Consider the following 13,227-nt stretch of genomic DNA (forward strand, 5'->3'; position numbering starts at 1 on the left):
GCGGGCTGCCGGAAGGAGAGACCGCACAGAGAGCCGCAGGCTGCCGGGGGGAGAGACCGCACAGAGAGCCGCGGGCTGCCGGGGGGAGAGACCGCACAGAGAGCTGCGGGGAGAGACCGCACAGAGAGCCGCGGGCTGCCGGGGGGAGAGACTGCACAGAGAGCCGCGGGGAGAGAGACCGCACAGACAGCCGCGGGCTGCCGGAAGGAGAGACCGCACAGAGAGCCGTGGGCTGCCGGGGGGAGAGACCGCACAGAGAGCCGCGGGCTGCCGGGGGGAGAGACCGCACAGAGAGCCGCGGGCTGCCGGGGGGAGAGACCGCACAGAGAGCCGCGGGCTGCCGGGGGGAGAGACAGCACAGAGAGCTGCGGGGAGAGACCGCACAGAGAGCCGCGGGCTGCCGGGGGGAGAGACAGCACAGAGAGCTGCGGGGAGAGAGACCGCACAGAGAGCCGCGGGCTGCCGGGGGGAGAGACCGCACAGAGAGCCGCGGGCTGCCGGGGGAAAAGACCGCACAGAGAGCTGCGGGCTGCCGTAAGTTAGTTCCTGTAGTTTCAGACAGAAGATGAACGCCGAGGGGGTCCCATTGAGAAGCAGGACCCAGAGAGTTCACCCTGTTTTGGCTACCCCCACAAATGTTCCAGTGGCCCACGGACAGTGCACCACTGCTATATACTCAGTGAGCTACTCTGTATTACAGAGCTCTACCATGTTGTGGTTGATTCCCGCTATTTTATGTACCTGGGACTCACGCCGCACCTCAGCACGCACTCAGAGACGCGGATGGAAGAACGCATTCATAGTGGTTTGCGTCTCCATGATTTTGTCTTTTACGCAAAGTGTTGACGGGTAATTTTGCCGCAAAAATGGCATGACGGGACGTTCAATGTTGCATATGGGCGCCACAAGGCAGCCAAACCCCGCCTCTAACTCCGCCCACTTTCTTTGTGAACGTCGCTGATGCAGAAACCGCACGACACCAATTGGGTTTATACAGAAACTTGCTATTCTTGTGTGTCCGTTTTATGACAAAATCTATAACCAACTCATAATATTTAGATCAACTAGTCGGGTCTCCATTGTAGTTAAATGATTGGGAGGGTTTTTACAAACTTCGCCTAATCTCTTTTGTCACAGAACGGTTTCGCAAGATCGTCTACGTGTCGGAAAACCTTGGATTCGCCTTGTTTCTGCACTTGACCGGCGCAAACTAATCCTGCTGCCGCCATTACCCAAAGAGGTCAAACAATAAATTACCGGATTAAATTAGACGTACACGCAAGTAAATAAAAAAGGAGCAATTCCTCCAACACACGGTTTTGTTTTTTTTTGTTTTTTAAAGCCCCTGTTATTTTTTTACCGGGTGGGATCCGGAGGTCCCGCTGAACCAAACTCCATTTTCAACTCCAGGAACATCCCGGTTCAAGAGAGAGATTCTTACCGGTGAAGATACCAGATGTTGGCTACCAAATATTGGACCAATAGAAAGGTGCAATATCAGCGACTGGGGCTTCCTATTGGAAGACCAGTTAAAGCCTTCTTAAAGGACCAGGTAGTAATACCAGTAACTTCACCAGGAGCAATCTCGGGAACCTGTAGGTCCCTGGAGCGGAAAATACTGCGGATTTACCACTGGAGACCCTCCCCGTTCCAATCCAGTATAAAAAAAAAAGTTGGTTAACCGGATTGGGGGTGGGGGGGGAAGAGAGGAGGGGGACGAATTACTGCTTTAAAGGTTATTGAATCATTCTAAAGCACGGTCAAATCCTCCGGTTCTAGATCACGGTGTGATCAACTCCAGTCCACAAGGGCCGACAGGTTCATAGCCCGCCAATAGGAAAGAAGGGATGTTTGAGCTTTTGCCGGGATGGAGCGTTCCGATTGGTTCATTTTGGACAACCCGGTTTTCTACACACCGTCATTAAAAAGATGACTTACTCTAGTGGAGAACACACCAGGCTGATTATTAAGTGCCATGCAGCAGCGTACAGGGGCCAAGCTTCGGCTTCGAACACAAGGAACCTCAAGTCTCATCCCCACTGGTGACGTATCTATGAGGTCGCCGGACAAGGCCTGGGAGTTGACCAAATTGTTAAAAAAAATAAAAAAAAAACACAGAAAAAGCGACATAAAAAAACAGGATGTTCTCCGCCAACTGTGACGGATATGAAAAGTTAAAGCCAAGCGCAGACATACTCCTGCATTATTTCCCAGCAACGCGGGAATTCGCTGCCATCTTGTACGGGAAACGCAGGGGAAAAAAAAAAAAAACAAAAGTCTGTACTAGCGGCTGGCCAACTGGACAGAAAAAAGGTTGCACAGGCTTACAAACCCCTACGAGCAAGAAGAAATCATTCAATAAATAATTCGTTACTTCTCTCGTGCGGATCTTGTTAAAAGTCAGGAGCGAGAAGGAACGAGAATGCAATACAAATAGTGCTTGCAGCTTTGGGCGCCGGGAAAACATGATGGGCGTGCGTCGACGTTGTGTTGCCGTCATATTTTCCTCAGTTGCGCCCGATACGCCGATACGGGATGATAGGCAGGAAAGCCGTCTTCCTGGCGGAGATCTTTCCAAGTGAAAACTTCTCTGGACAGGGAAAATATGGCTTCAAAGCCTACTGAAAAAGCGCCCAGGACGCCGGCCTGAAGTGGCTCAGATGTCCCCGTACGGGTCAAGTTGGCAGAGTTTGACACGCCACCCTTGTGGTGTTTGACCCACCCTTTGCTGGCCATGTATACAGCCCCTGTAATGAGAAAATTCACAGCTTCTCAGGAGGTGTACGGACGGAGATCAAAACAGCGAGGACGTTGGGGAGGGGAGGGGGGAAAGGGAAGAGGGGGTTGGGGAAGGACGGACATGGCGTGGTCGCTTTAGCACATCCGCCTGTAGGTGTAGATATAAGCCTTGCAGCTGGGACATGTGTGCGTCACATCCTTCAGGTCGTTGATCATGCAAGGGATGAGGCAGCAGCCAAGGTCACACCTGGAAGGACAAGTCGTGGAGCACAATGTTAAAAGGTGCAGCTCGATACCAACCCTTCCCCAACTTACACCACCCAACCAAAAAGGATCCATCTTGAAAGGGAGCTCAGAGCTTGGCTTTCCTAGCCTTGGATTTCACTGACCCCATTGCCAACCACTGTGCCTATTTGGAGATGCCAGTGTAGGAGACTCTTCTCAGCTACAGGTGTAAAGGTACCGAGACCATCCTCATACGAATAAACAGGTGTCAACCTACCTAAGCACTGGAGAGATGCCAGTCTACATGCCCTGTATACGTTCCTTCATACTAATTGATCTAACCACTAGTCTCTCTGTGGACATGACATATCTCGGGCCACATGTCCTGCACAGCCTCACGTACCCCACAAAGCAGCAGAAGCAGCAGAGCAGGAAGTTCATGAGCCCGATCTCGTGCGAGATCTTGGTAGTGATGGCCTGCTGGCAGTGCGGACACACGGTCTGCACTGGGGACCCCTGGAATATCTCCCCCTGAAACACCGTCACGGTGGTAGTGTTGGCTGCAGCGCTGGCGCCTGGCGGGACGACTACTGTGGTAGCGTGGGCCCCGGGAGACGGGAACTGCGACGGGTACGGCCCGGAGGTGGGTGGGTAATAACCCATGGGAGCATACGGCCCGGGAGGAGGAGGGTAGAAACCTAAGGCAAAAGGACAGAGGACAGCCACTATGTTATACAATGCAATGATCCAGTCTACAGGCTCCACGATAACACTGAGCAGAGTTACGTTAGCATTAAATCAGCAGTTCAAGCAATATCCTACGTGTTTTTTTTTTTAATAAATCTGTTCTGTACTATGAGAAAATACTTTTAGTATTTAAAAAAAAAAAAATTGTTTTAAAGACATTTTTAATGTTTCTAATGTAGGAAGCATTTCCAAAGTGACAGCCCCCTTCCCCTTCTAATGGGGCTCAAGAGCTAGAGCCCACCCCCTCTCTAGCAGTGCACCAATTGTATCTAGTAACTGCCCAATCATATTCCAGGAACTACATTGCCCACAATGCTGTGAAAGAACTGAATTAAATAACCCGGAGCAAGCGATCGATCACAGGAGAACGGATCGATCTGCAGCTTAGCCAATCACTTGTCAGTGTGCAGATTGTATTGATGCACATATTGAATGGGATATATATATATATATAGATATATATATATATCTATATATATATATATATTTTTTTTTAAACGGTAGCTTGAACTGCAGCTTTAAATTAAGGATAATGATCCTGTGATAAAGCCACTTAAGAAACTCAAAACTCTCCCTCTACTCCACCGCCCCAGTATCTGCTCCCCTACTCCGACAGCGCTGTAACTGGGCCCCGCTGCCGCTGTGGAAAGACCTTACCCGTGTTACATGTGACCCCTGTGGGCTCCCACACAAGACCCTTTCTCAGGAGCAGGGTGTCTCACCTTGGTGTGGGGTGATGAACGCAGGGTTCGGTTCGTATGGAGGGGGTCCCGAGTCTGGGGGTGCAGATGGCATGCCCAAAGGGTATGGGGGATATCTGCCGTCTGTGAAGAGATGCAGTGAGGATATAGGAAGGCCTGCTACACAACTCACTACCAGGACGCAGTGATGCACACATCTTAATACTAGCACACTGCGTCACACACACACACACAGTGGCAAACTGCTACTCACATGCACAGTGATGATGTTGCACACACAAAATAACTATCCACATACAAAGTGTGATCATCACACACACACACTTCTGGTGACCTATTGATGCGCACACACACACACACACACCTTATCTCCGCAACGCTTCCTTCTATAGAGCGCAATGCGGAGCAATGCCAACACTTTAGCACACAAGAGGTTAATCCAGCCATGCATCTCTCCAGCACACAAGAGGTTAATCCAGCCATGCATCTCTCCAGCACACAAGAGGTTAATCCAGCCATTTTCTGGCTCTCCAGCTCACAAGAGGTTAATACAGCAACAGCAGTTAATAGCTAAGGGTTTAGGGCACCACAGAAGCCTCCGGCATGGAAAATATATATACACATAGATACATTTAAAAAAAAATAATAAATCGAGGGAGGGGTGCAAAGCAGACCCCCTGACCCTGAGATCTCATTACCTTCTTGGCCCATCAGTCCGTGCTTCTCCTCTAGGAGGGGGGCCGAGGGACCCCCGGGATAGGGAGGGGGAGGGTCGCTCGCCATCGCCCCAACGTCAGAGTCTGCGAGAGAGAGAGTGGGGGGGGGGGGGGGGGGGAGGAAAAACCTGGTGAGAACATTAGTCAGAGGCGCGAGTGTTCCCCCTACGAGAGGCCCCCCGCGCCGTAGCCCCTACAAGAGGCTCCCCCGCGCCGTAGCCCTTACGAGGGACCCCTCCGTGTCGAAGCCCCTCTGTCAAAGGGTCTGGCACTCCAGGGGACCCCATGATGCAGTAGCCACATCTGCGCCCCCCCCCCCCAAACAAAGGCGGAACACCGCGTCACGATCTACAGTGATGGCGTGCAGAAGGGAGAGGGGGGGGGCGACGCCACCGGAGAAGCGGTCACGTGACCTGCGAGCCGCGGCAAGCCCCTCATGAGGTATCAGGCACCGTGAAGGCTGAATGGGGCGGTCCCTTCCAGGGGGGGTCGAGCTGGATTAATAATGGCATCATTGACACATCGTTCTCCAAATATATTTTTCGTGCCCCGCTACATGGGGGGTGTATGTAATCTGTAATGGTTTTGGGATGCCACACAAGTTAAACGTGACGTCCAGTATACAACCTTTTCTTTACATTTTTTTTTTTTTAATCTAATTGGCTTCCGTAAACAAAACCTAAATGTGCCAAGAGCAAAGATTTGGATGCTTTCCCTCTTTTTTTGGGAAATAAGTTGCATTTCTCTGAAAGGAGGAGGGGTTGTCACTGTTTTCTTTCCCCTTATCCCACCCTGTCTTTATCAGAGAGCCAATAAAGGTAAGGGGAGGGGGACTTGCCTGGGCACCATTGGTGAAAACACAGGGACATCAGACAGAAGGGAATCAAACCCCCTCCCAAATCTCAGCTAATCCTGTGTACAAACGGACTTTAAAAACATAGATTTCAGTAAAAAAAAAAAAAAAGGCAATCACCCATATGTGACCCCATGTCACTGCCATTAGTACACACTGCCCCAAGGAAAGACTGACCCTTCAACCATGTCACTGCCATTAGTACACACTGCCCCAAGGAAAGACTGACCCTTTAACCATGTCACTGCCATTAGTACACACTGCCCCAAGGAAGGACTGATCCCTTAACCATGTCACTGCCATTAGTACACACTGCCCCTACGAGGGACTGACCCTTTAACCATGTCACTGCCATTAGTACACTTTGCCCCTAGGAAGGACTGACCCTTTAACCATGTCACTGCCATTAGTACACACTGCCCCAAGGAAGGACTGACCCTTTAACCATGTCACTGCCATTAGTACACACTGCCCCAAGGAAGGACTGACCCTTTAACCATGTCACTGCCATTAGTACACACTGCCCCAAGGAAGGATTGACCCTTTAACCGTGTCACTGCCATTAGTACACTTGGCTCCTAGGAGGGACTGACCCCTTAACCATGTCACTGCCATTAGTACACTTGGCTCCTAGGAGGGACCCCGTAAAACATGCCATGCAAAGTGTTAACGCCCTGCGAATCTTCCCCCGGAGGGAGCGATGCTCTGTAACGCTTTCCTCAGAGGGGTGAGGCCCTGCGGGAATCACAAGGCGCAAAAAATATTCGGCCCTTAGATTGTAAGCTCTCCGGGGCAGGGATTTCCTTTCCTATTGTCTGACTAATTGTTGTGCGTATTGTATTATTTTAATTCCCTGTACTGTCTCTTCTGTAAAGCGCCGAGTACACTGTGGGCGAGATAGAGAGATAGATATATATATATATTCAATGATCTGGGCAGAGTTACGCCACAATGCACGGCAGCGGACAGATTTCAAAGAGGCATTTTGCACGGACTACGTGTTCGACATTTGAACCCTCCTCCCCCCTCCCCCCCCCCCCTGCGGATTTAGCACTTAATTTTAATGCTAAGGAAACTGCTGGCTGAGGGGATGCGATGTAACGCTGCCCCAAGCACTGAAGGGTTTACAGTTTGTTTTGGGGCAGACCACCAAAAAGCCTCGTGCTTTTTCCAAGCCCCCCTCATTTCCCCTTGTTAATGGCAGTTCTTGCTCAGCACCTGTAAATGACCGCTCTCCCACCATCAGGCCGCGGATATATTGGGGGTGCGCAAGCCGGCGCACACCCACATGTCGGCCGAGCGATCAGTGGCTTGTGAGCCACAGGGACGGGGAGGCGGGGCCGTGTTGTCACGGGAGTGGATCGCCCTCATTGGCTGAAACGCCCGCGTGACCAGGCCATCCCGCGGCAAAACCAAAATAGTTTGTCTCACGGGGAAAAACAAAAACGGCCGCACCGTGACGCTTCATGGCGCGCTCTATGGCCTGCCTCAGAGGTACGGCCATATGTTCGTGCCGCGTGCGGACGCGGCCTCAGAGAGGTTACGGGGGGCTTTTTGCAGGTGCAGCGACCCACAGATGGGCCACACCGTGATGTGGTTATAGGCTTAACATACGTTGGCCAAAGAATTGAAATAAATGACCCTTGCTTATAAACAGATAAGTATTTAACTATATAATATGGCAAGTTGGATGTAGCACCAGGGCCTTTTGTTGTATACATGAGGTGACAATCGCAGTCGCACTGTTTTTGACACAATATACATGATGTGGTGGATTTGGGTTGGGCGTGTGTGTGTTTATGTATGTGTGTGTCATAACATATCAGAAAAGGAGATGAGAAGGTTTCCCGTTACAATATGTTCCAGTAAATAAACAAAAATCAAGATATAACCAGATGAGGCTCAGCCCGTTACCAGTTTAGACATCATCGATATTGTTACAACCGACACAAAAAAACGCAGATCTTGGTGTGCGATCGCACAACACACAAAGTATCGTCATCGTTACGAAAGAGTCGAAGGGGACAGTTACATGCTGGTGGCCGACCACCGCGTGTCATATTTGGGTAGGAGTCGACTAGTTTAAATCAAAACTGGAAAATATATATATATATATATATATATATATATATATATATATATATATATATATCTATATATATATATATATACACACAGTGTTCGACAAACCTATACATTTGCTCGCCCCGGGCGAGTGGATTTAATCCCCGGGCGAGTAAATATTGGCCCAAGCAGCACACGTTTGGTACTAGGTGGCGAGTAGATTTTTTGGTGATTTGTCAACCACTGTGTGTGTGTTATATCAGGGGAGCGCAAACTTTTGGTGCTGCGCCCCCCCTGTCACTCTGCCCCGGCTCTCACGCCCCCCTGCCTACCTTCAGCCGCGTCATATGACGCTGCGTGGGCGTGTGACGTCAGGTCACATGGTGACGCGGCGTCTATTGACGCCGCGTTGCCATGGCGACGCAACACAGACGGCTGAATCCCGGTAAGTAAACAGTTGCAGGGGCCTCACGCGATCCCCCGGCATTTCATTTAAATGCCTGGGGGAAGAGCGCGGGGCCTCTGCAACTGCCCGCGCCCCCCCAGCACAATCTCCCGCCCCCCCTGGGGGTCGCGCCCCCCACTTTGCACACCGCTGTGTTATATTATATATATTATATATATATATATCATGTGGATTTGAAGCAAAAGGTGGCACTGTGTGCTCATTTGCATGTCATTTCCCAGAGTCCCTTGCTGTAGTGGAAGCACTGTGTGCTGGGCGATAATGGTGAAAGGCAGGGTTGCAGACCTGTCTTTTTTTTTTTTTTAATTAATTCATATACAAGAATGTTGTTAGTGTATAGCCGTGTGTGTGTGTGTGTGTGTGTGTGTGTGTGTGTGTGTGTGTATGCGTGCGTGTATATATATATTATTATTAAGGTCATGGGGTTGGATAGTGAAAAGCACAAATGGATACAATACTTTAGAACATTTCTGAATTATTTCTTGTAGTTTAGCTATAAATATAGGCCGTCTCTGATTAGGGTCCGCACCTTAATCCCTACAAGCACAGATAGATATTTCTATAGCTTTATCTGTGCTTGTAGGGATAAAGGTGCGGACCCTAATCAGACGGCCTGTATTTATAGCTAAACTACTGTACAATAAATAATGCAGAAATGTTATAAAGTATTGTATCCATTTGTGCTTTTCACTATCCAGGGGGGGAAAAGAAAAAATGAAATACACACACACACACACACACACACACACACACACACAGTGTCACATGTATTACTGCTGTGAAGCGCTATGTACATAAATGGTGCTATATGAATACAGATAAACACACACCATGTAATATATATATATGTGTGGGGGAGGGGGGGACAGTGTGTGTGTGTGTGTGTGTGTGTGTGTGTGTGTGTGTGTGTGTGTGTGTGTGTGTGTGTGTGGACAGTGTGCGGGGAAGGGGGGACATTGTGTGTGGGGGGGGGGGGGACACACGGGACAGTGTGACTCCCGGGCAACGCCGGGTCTCTCAGCTAGTGTATATATATATATATATATATATATATATATATATATATATATATATATATATATATACATACACAATCTGAATTTGAGGGGATATGTCACAGTGTAATAAATATATATATTATGATGTGTATGTATAATAAGTTACATAGTTATCAGCTGCATATAGATGGGATATGTCACTCTGTATGTATCTAATGCAGTGTCAGTGTGAGTGTGTCTAATGCAGTGTCAGAGTGTGTGTGTGTATATATCTAATGCAGTGTCAGTGATATATATATATATATATATCTAATGCAGTGTGTGTGTATATCTAATGCAGTGTGTGTGTATATATCTAATGCAGTGTGTCAGTGTGTGTATATATCTAATGCAGTGTGTGTATATCTAATGCAGTGTCAGTGTGTGTGTGTGTGTATATATATCTAAAGCAGTGTCAGTGTGTCAGAATGTGTGTATATCTAATGCAGGGTCAGAGTGTGGGTATATATAATGCAGTGTCAGAGTGTGTGTATATAATGCACTGTGTGTGTGTATATATATATATATATATTATATAATGCAGTGTGTATATATGTATATATATAATGCAGCGTGTGTGTGATGCAGTTCGTGTATGTATAATGCAGCGAGTGTGTATTTATGACACACTGTATATAATCACCTCTCCTGCACCTGCCCGCACTCAGTTGCTCTCCTGCTCCTGTTTACCCCTCGCACTGCACTATGGTAGCTGCAGTCCCCGCCCCTATCAGCCAGAACTACAACTCCCAGAGGGCGCTGCGCACACTTCCGCTCTCTAATCACGTCAGTTCCGGGCCTGTCCTGGGACATTGAGCGGGAGTGGTTGTTTTTTTTTACAACTTTATTGAATATAAACAAATAAATGCAAGCAACGGCTGTTACGTTACAATGAGGAAGGCATGGGAGCAACACTGAGGGACATGTGTCACTGCAGGGGGAGGACAGTGTCACTGCAGAGGGAGAACATGTCACTGCAGAGAGAGGACATGTCACTGCAGAGAGAGGACATGTCACTGCAGGGGGAGGACATGTGTCACTGCAGGGGGAGGACATGTGTCACTGCAGGGGGAGGACATGTGTCACTGCAGGGGGAGGACATGTCACTGCAGAGGGAGAACATGTGTCCGGGATATGTCACTGCAGGGGGAGGACATGCCACTGCAGAGGGAGAACATGTGTCCATGGGATGTCACTGCAGAGGGAGAACATGTGTCCATGGGATGTCACTGCAGAGGGAGAACATGTGTCCATGCGATGTCACTGCAGAGGGAGAACATGTGTCCATGCGATGTCACTGCAGAGGGAGAACATGTGTCCAGGAGATGTCACTGCAGAGGGAGAACATGTGTCCAGGAGATGTCACTGCAAAGGGAGGACATCTGTCCATGGGATGTTACTGCAGAGGGAGAACATCTGTCCATGGGATGTCACTGCAGAGGGAGGACATCTGTCCATGGGATGTCACTGCAGAGGGAGGACATCTGTCCATGGGATGTCACTGCAGAGGGAGGACATCTGTCCATGGGATGTCACTGCAGATGGAGGACATGTATCCAGGAGATGTCACTGCAGACGGAGGGCATGTGTCCAGGGGATGTCACTGCAGAGGGAGGACATGTATCCAGGAGATGGCACTGCAGACGGAAGACGTGTCCAGGCGATATCACTGCAAAGGGAGGATGTGTCCATGAGAAGTCACTGCGGGGAGAGGACATGTGTCCAGGGGATGTCACTGCATGGGGAGGACGTATCCAGGGGATGTCACTGCAGAGGGAGGACGTGTCTAAAGATGGAAAGATTTCCAGCTGAACAACAGAGAAGCCATATTATCTGTATTCACACTAATTGTATGCTAGCACCTAAATAGTTAACGCAGAATTAGCAGAGAAAAGGCAGACATGCAGTTTTCTTGTTATCTAGAAGTAGCAAGGTCATTAATACAAGAGACCACAGAATTTAAAGCTGAAGTTCAAACAATATCCTACATGTGTTTTTTTTAATAAATCATTTCTGTATTATGAGAAAATTCTTGTAAGTATTTGGGGTTGTTGGGTAGTGTGTGTGTATTTGGGGGGGAGGGTAGTGTGTGTGTGTGTGTATTTAAGGGGGGTGTGTATGTGGTTTTTGGGGAGGGTAGTGTGTGTATGTATTGTGTATTTGTAAATGACACTGTTTTGCACAGAAAAACAATGAAAAAAACTAAATAAAGGGACTTATTATTGTGAGATGCATTTTATTCCCCCACATATTTTGTCGTATGTTAATGCTTATACAGTATATACCTATTGGTGTGTGTACAGTATATGTTTGTGGGGGTGTAATATGAATGGTGTTGCAGCTCTTGGAATATTTTGGAGAAACATTTTTTTTTATAAAATGGCTTTCCTTCCTTGAAAGGTTGCAGACCCCTGACCTATCCAGTCATTCTGAGCGTGCCTGAAACAGATAATTGGCACACCCCCATGCCATTTCCCCGATGAAGTCGGCGTTACAGCTGGCAAAACGCGTTGGGTGTACGTCATCACGTTGACACCAGATCAGCTGTGTGAGGAGTTCCCTTCAGAGGAACAGAGGGCTGGCGTGCGTCGTTTTTCCCCCCGGAGCTGTACCTGCGTAGGATGTAAAAACTCAGTCCGGCCGTTTGATACTTGGCATACTCCGGTCACGGAAATCTACGGCGCTCCACGGCACCGCAGCGCAGTTGCGGACATCACTTTCACTGGCAAGGTATTGTGGCTTGCAAAACGTCAGCGTTAGCAGATTGCAATTACACACCCGGGCTCCCGAATCAACTCCATTCATTTGCGAAGGTTCCAGCTGACGGGTACTTGACTGACGTCATTCCCGAATCAGCTTAACCTGGTTTCCCCGCTTCAGGAGTAAGAGGGCCAGTAATATCTGCACCGCTGATGAGCTTTTGGATCTGCCTAAATCTGCCCGACCGGTAATGTAATAATTATATCTATATCCGCCACACGGATTTCATACAGGACTCTGGCTGAAACGTATTGCACAGTGCTGGTGATTATGCCAGTTACTCACACTGACTTCATTTTCCGCCCCAGCGACGATTGAGCGCTCAAGGCTACACACATTCTCCTCCTCATATTGTGGAAGATCACAGCTTCATCTGGTGTCACACTGATATCTCTTTATTCACATGTATTTTTATATCTGCTGGTGGACATAGGACAACCTATTTTTAATAAGTTGTTATTTACATTTATTATACGCACTAGGAGTGTGGAAAAACAGAAAGTGAATCCCTGCGCTTCTCCCTTTTGGGATAGCAATAAATGGGGAATATATACAGTTGTGTGAGAAAGAAAGTGCACCCTCTTTGAATTCTATGGTTTTACATATCAGGACATAATAACAATCATCTGTTCCTTAGCAGGTCTTAAAATTAGGTAAATACAACCTCAGATGAACAACAACACAGGACATATTACACCGTGTCATGATTTATTTAACAAAAATAAAGCCAAAATGGAGAGGCCATGTGTGAAAAACATAAGTACACCTTATGATTCAATAGCTTGTAGAACCACCTTTAGCAGCAATAACTTGAAGTAATCGTTTTTTCTGTATGACTTTATCAGTCTCTCACATCGTTGAGGAGGAATTTTGGCCCACTCTTCTTTACAACGTTGCTTCAGTTCATTGAGGTTTGTGG

At 48.3% G+C, this 13,227-nt stretch overlaps 2 protein-coding genes across 2 annotated transcripts in view; one reads left to right on the forward strand and one right to left on the reverse strand.

Moving 5' to 3' along the window:
• Nucleotides 1-1,317: 1,317 nt before the first annotated feature.
• CDIP1 (cell death inducing p53 target 1) lies at nt 1,318-10,311 on the reverse strand. Its single transcript, XM_075566320.1, has 5 exons — nt 10,192-10,311; nt 5,111-5,212; nt 4,434-4,535; nt 3,368-3,662; nt 1,318-2,986 (listed from the first exon to the last, which is right to left on the reverse strand). The coding sequence occupies exons 2-5, from the start codon at nt 5,193-5,195 to the stop codon at nt 2,875-2,877; spliced, it is 594 nt and encodes a 197-aa protein (XP_075422435.1). The 5' UTR covers nt 5,196-5,212; nt 10,192-10,311; the 3' UTR covers nt 1,318-2,874.
• A 2,160-nt stretch (nt 10,312-12,471) lies between these two features.
• C11H16orf96 (chromosome 11 C16orf96 homolog) overlaps nt 12,472-13,227 on the forward strand; it is a 43,527-nt gene continuing 42,771 nt past the window's right edge. Inside the window, exon 1 of the mRNA XM_075566321.1 lies at nt 12,472-12,495. The gene's annotated coding sequence lies outside the window, so the exon portion shown is untranslated. The remainder of the gene's footprint in view (nt 12,496-13,227) is intronic.

The sequence above is a fragment of the Ascaphus truei genome, chromosome 11 (genome assembly GCF_040206685.1).
Source record: "Ascaphus truei isolate aAscTru1 chromosome 11, aAscTru1.hap1, whole genome shotgun sequence".
Classification (NCBI taxonomy): Eukaryota; Metazoa; Chordata; class Amphibia; order Anura; family Ascaphidae; genus Ascaphus; species Ascaphus truei.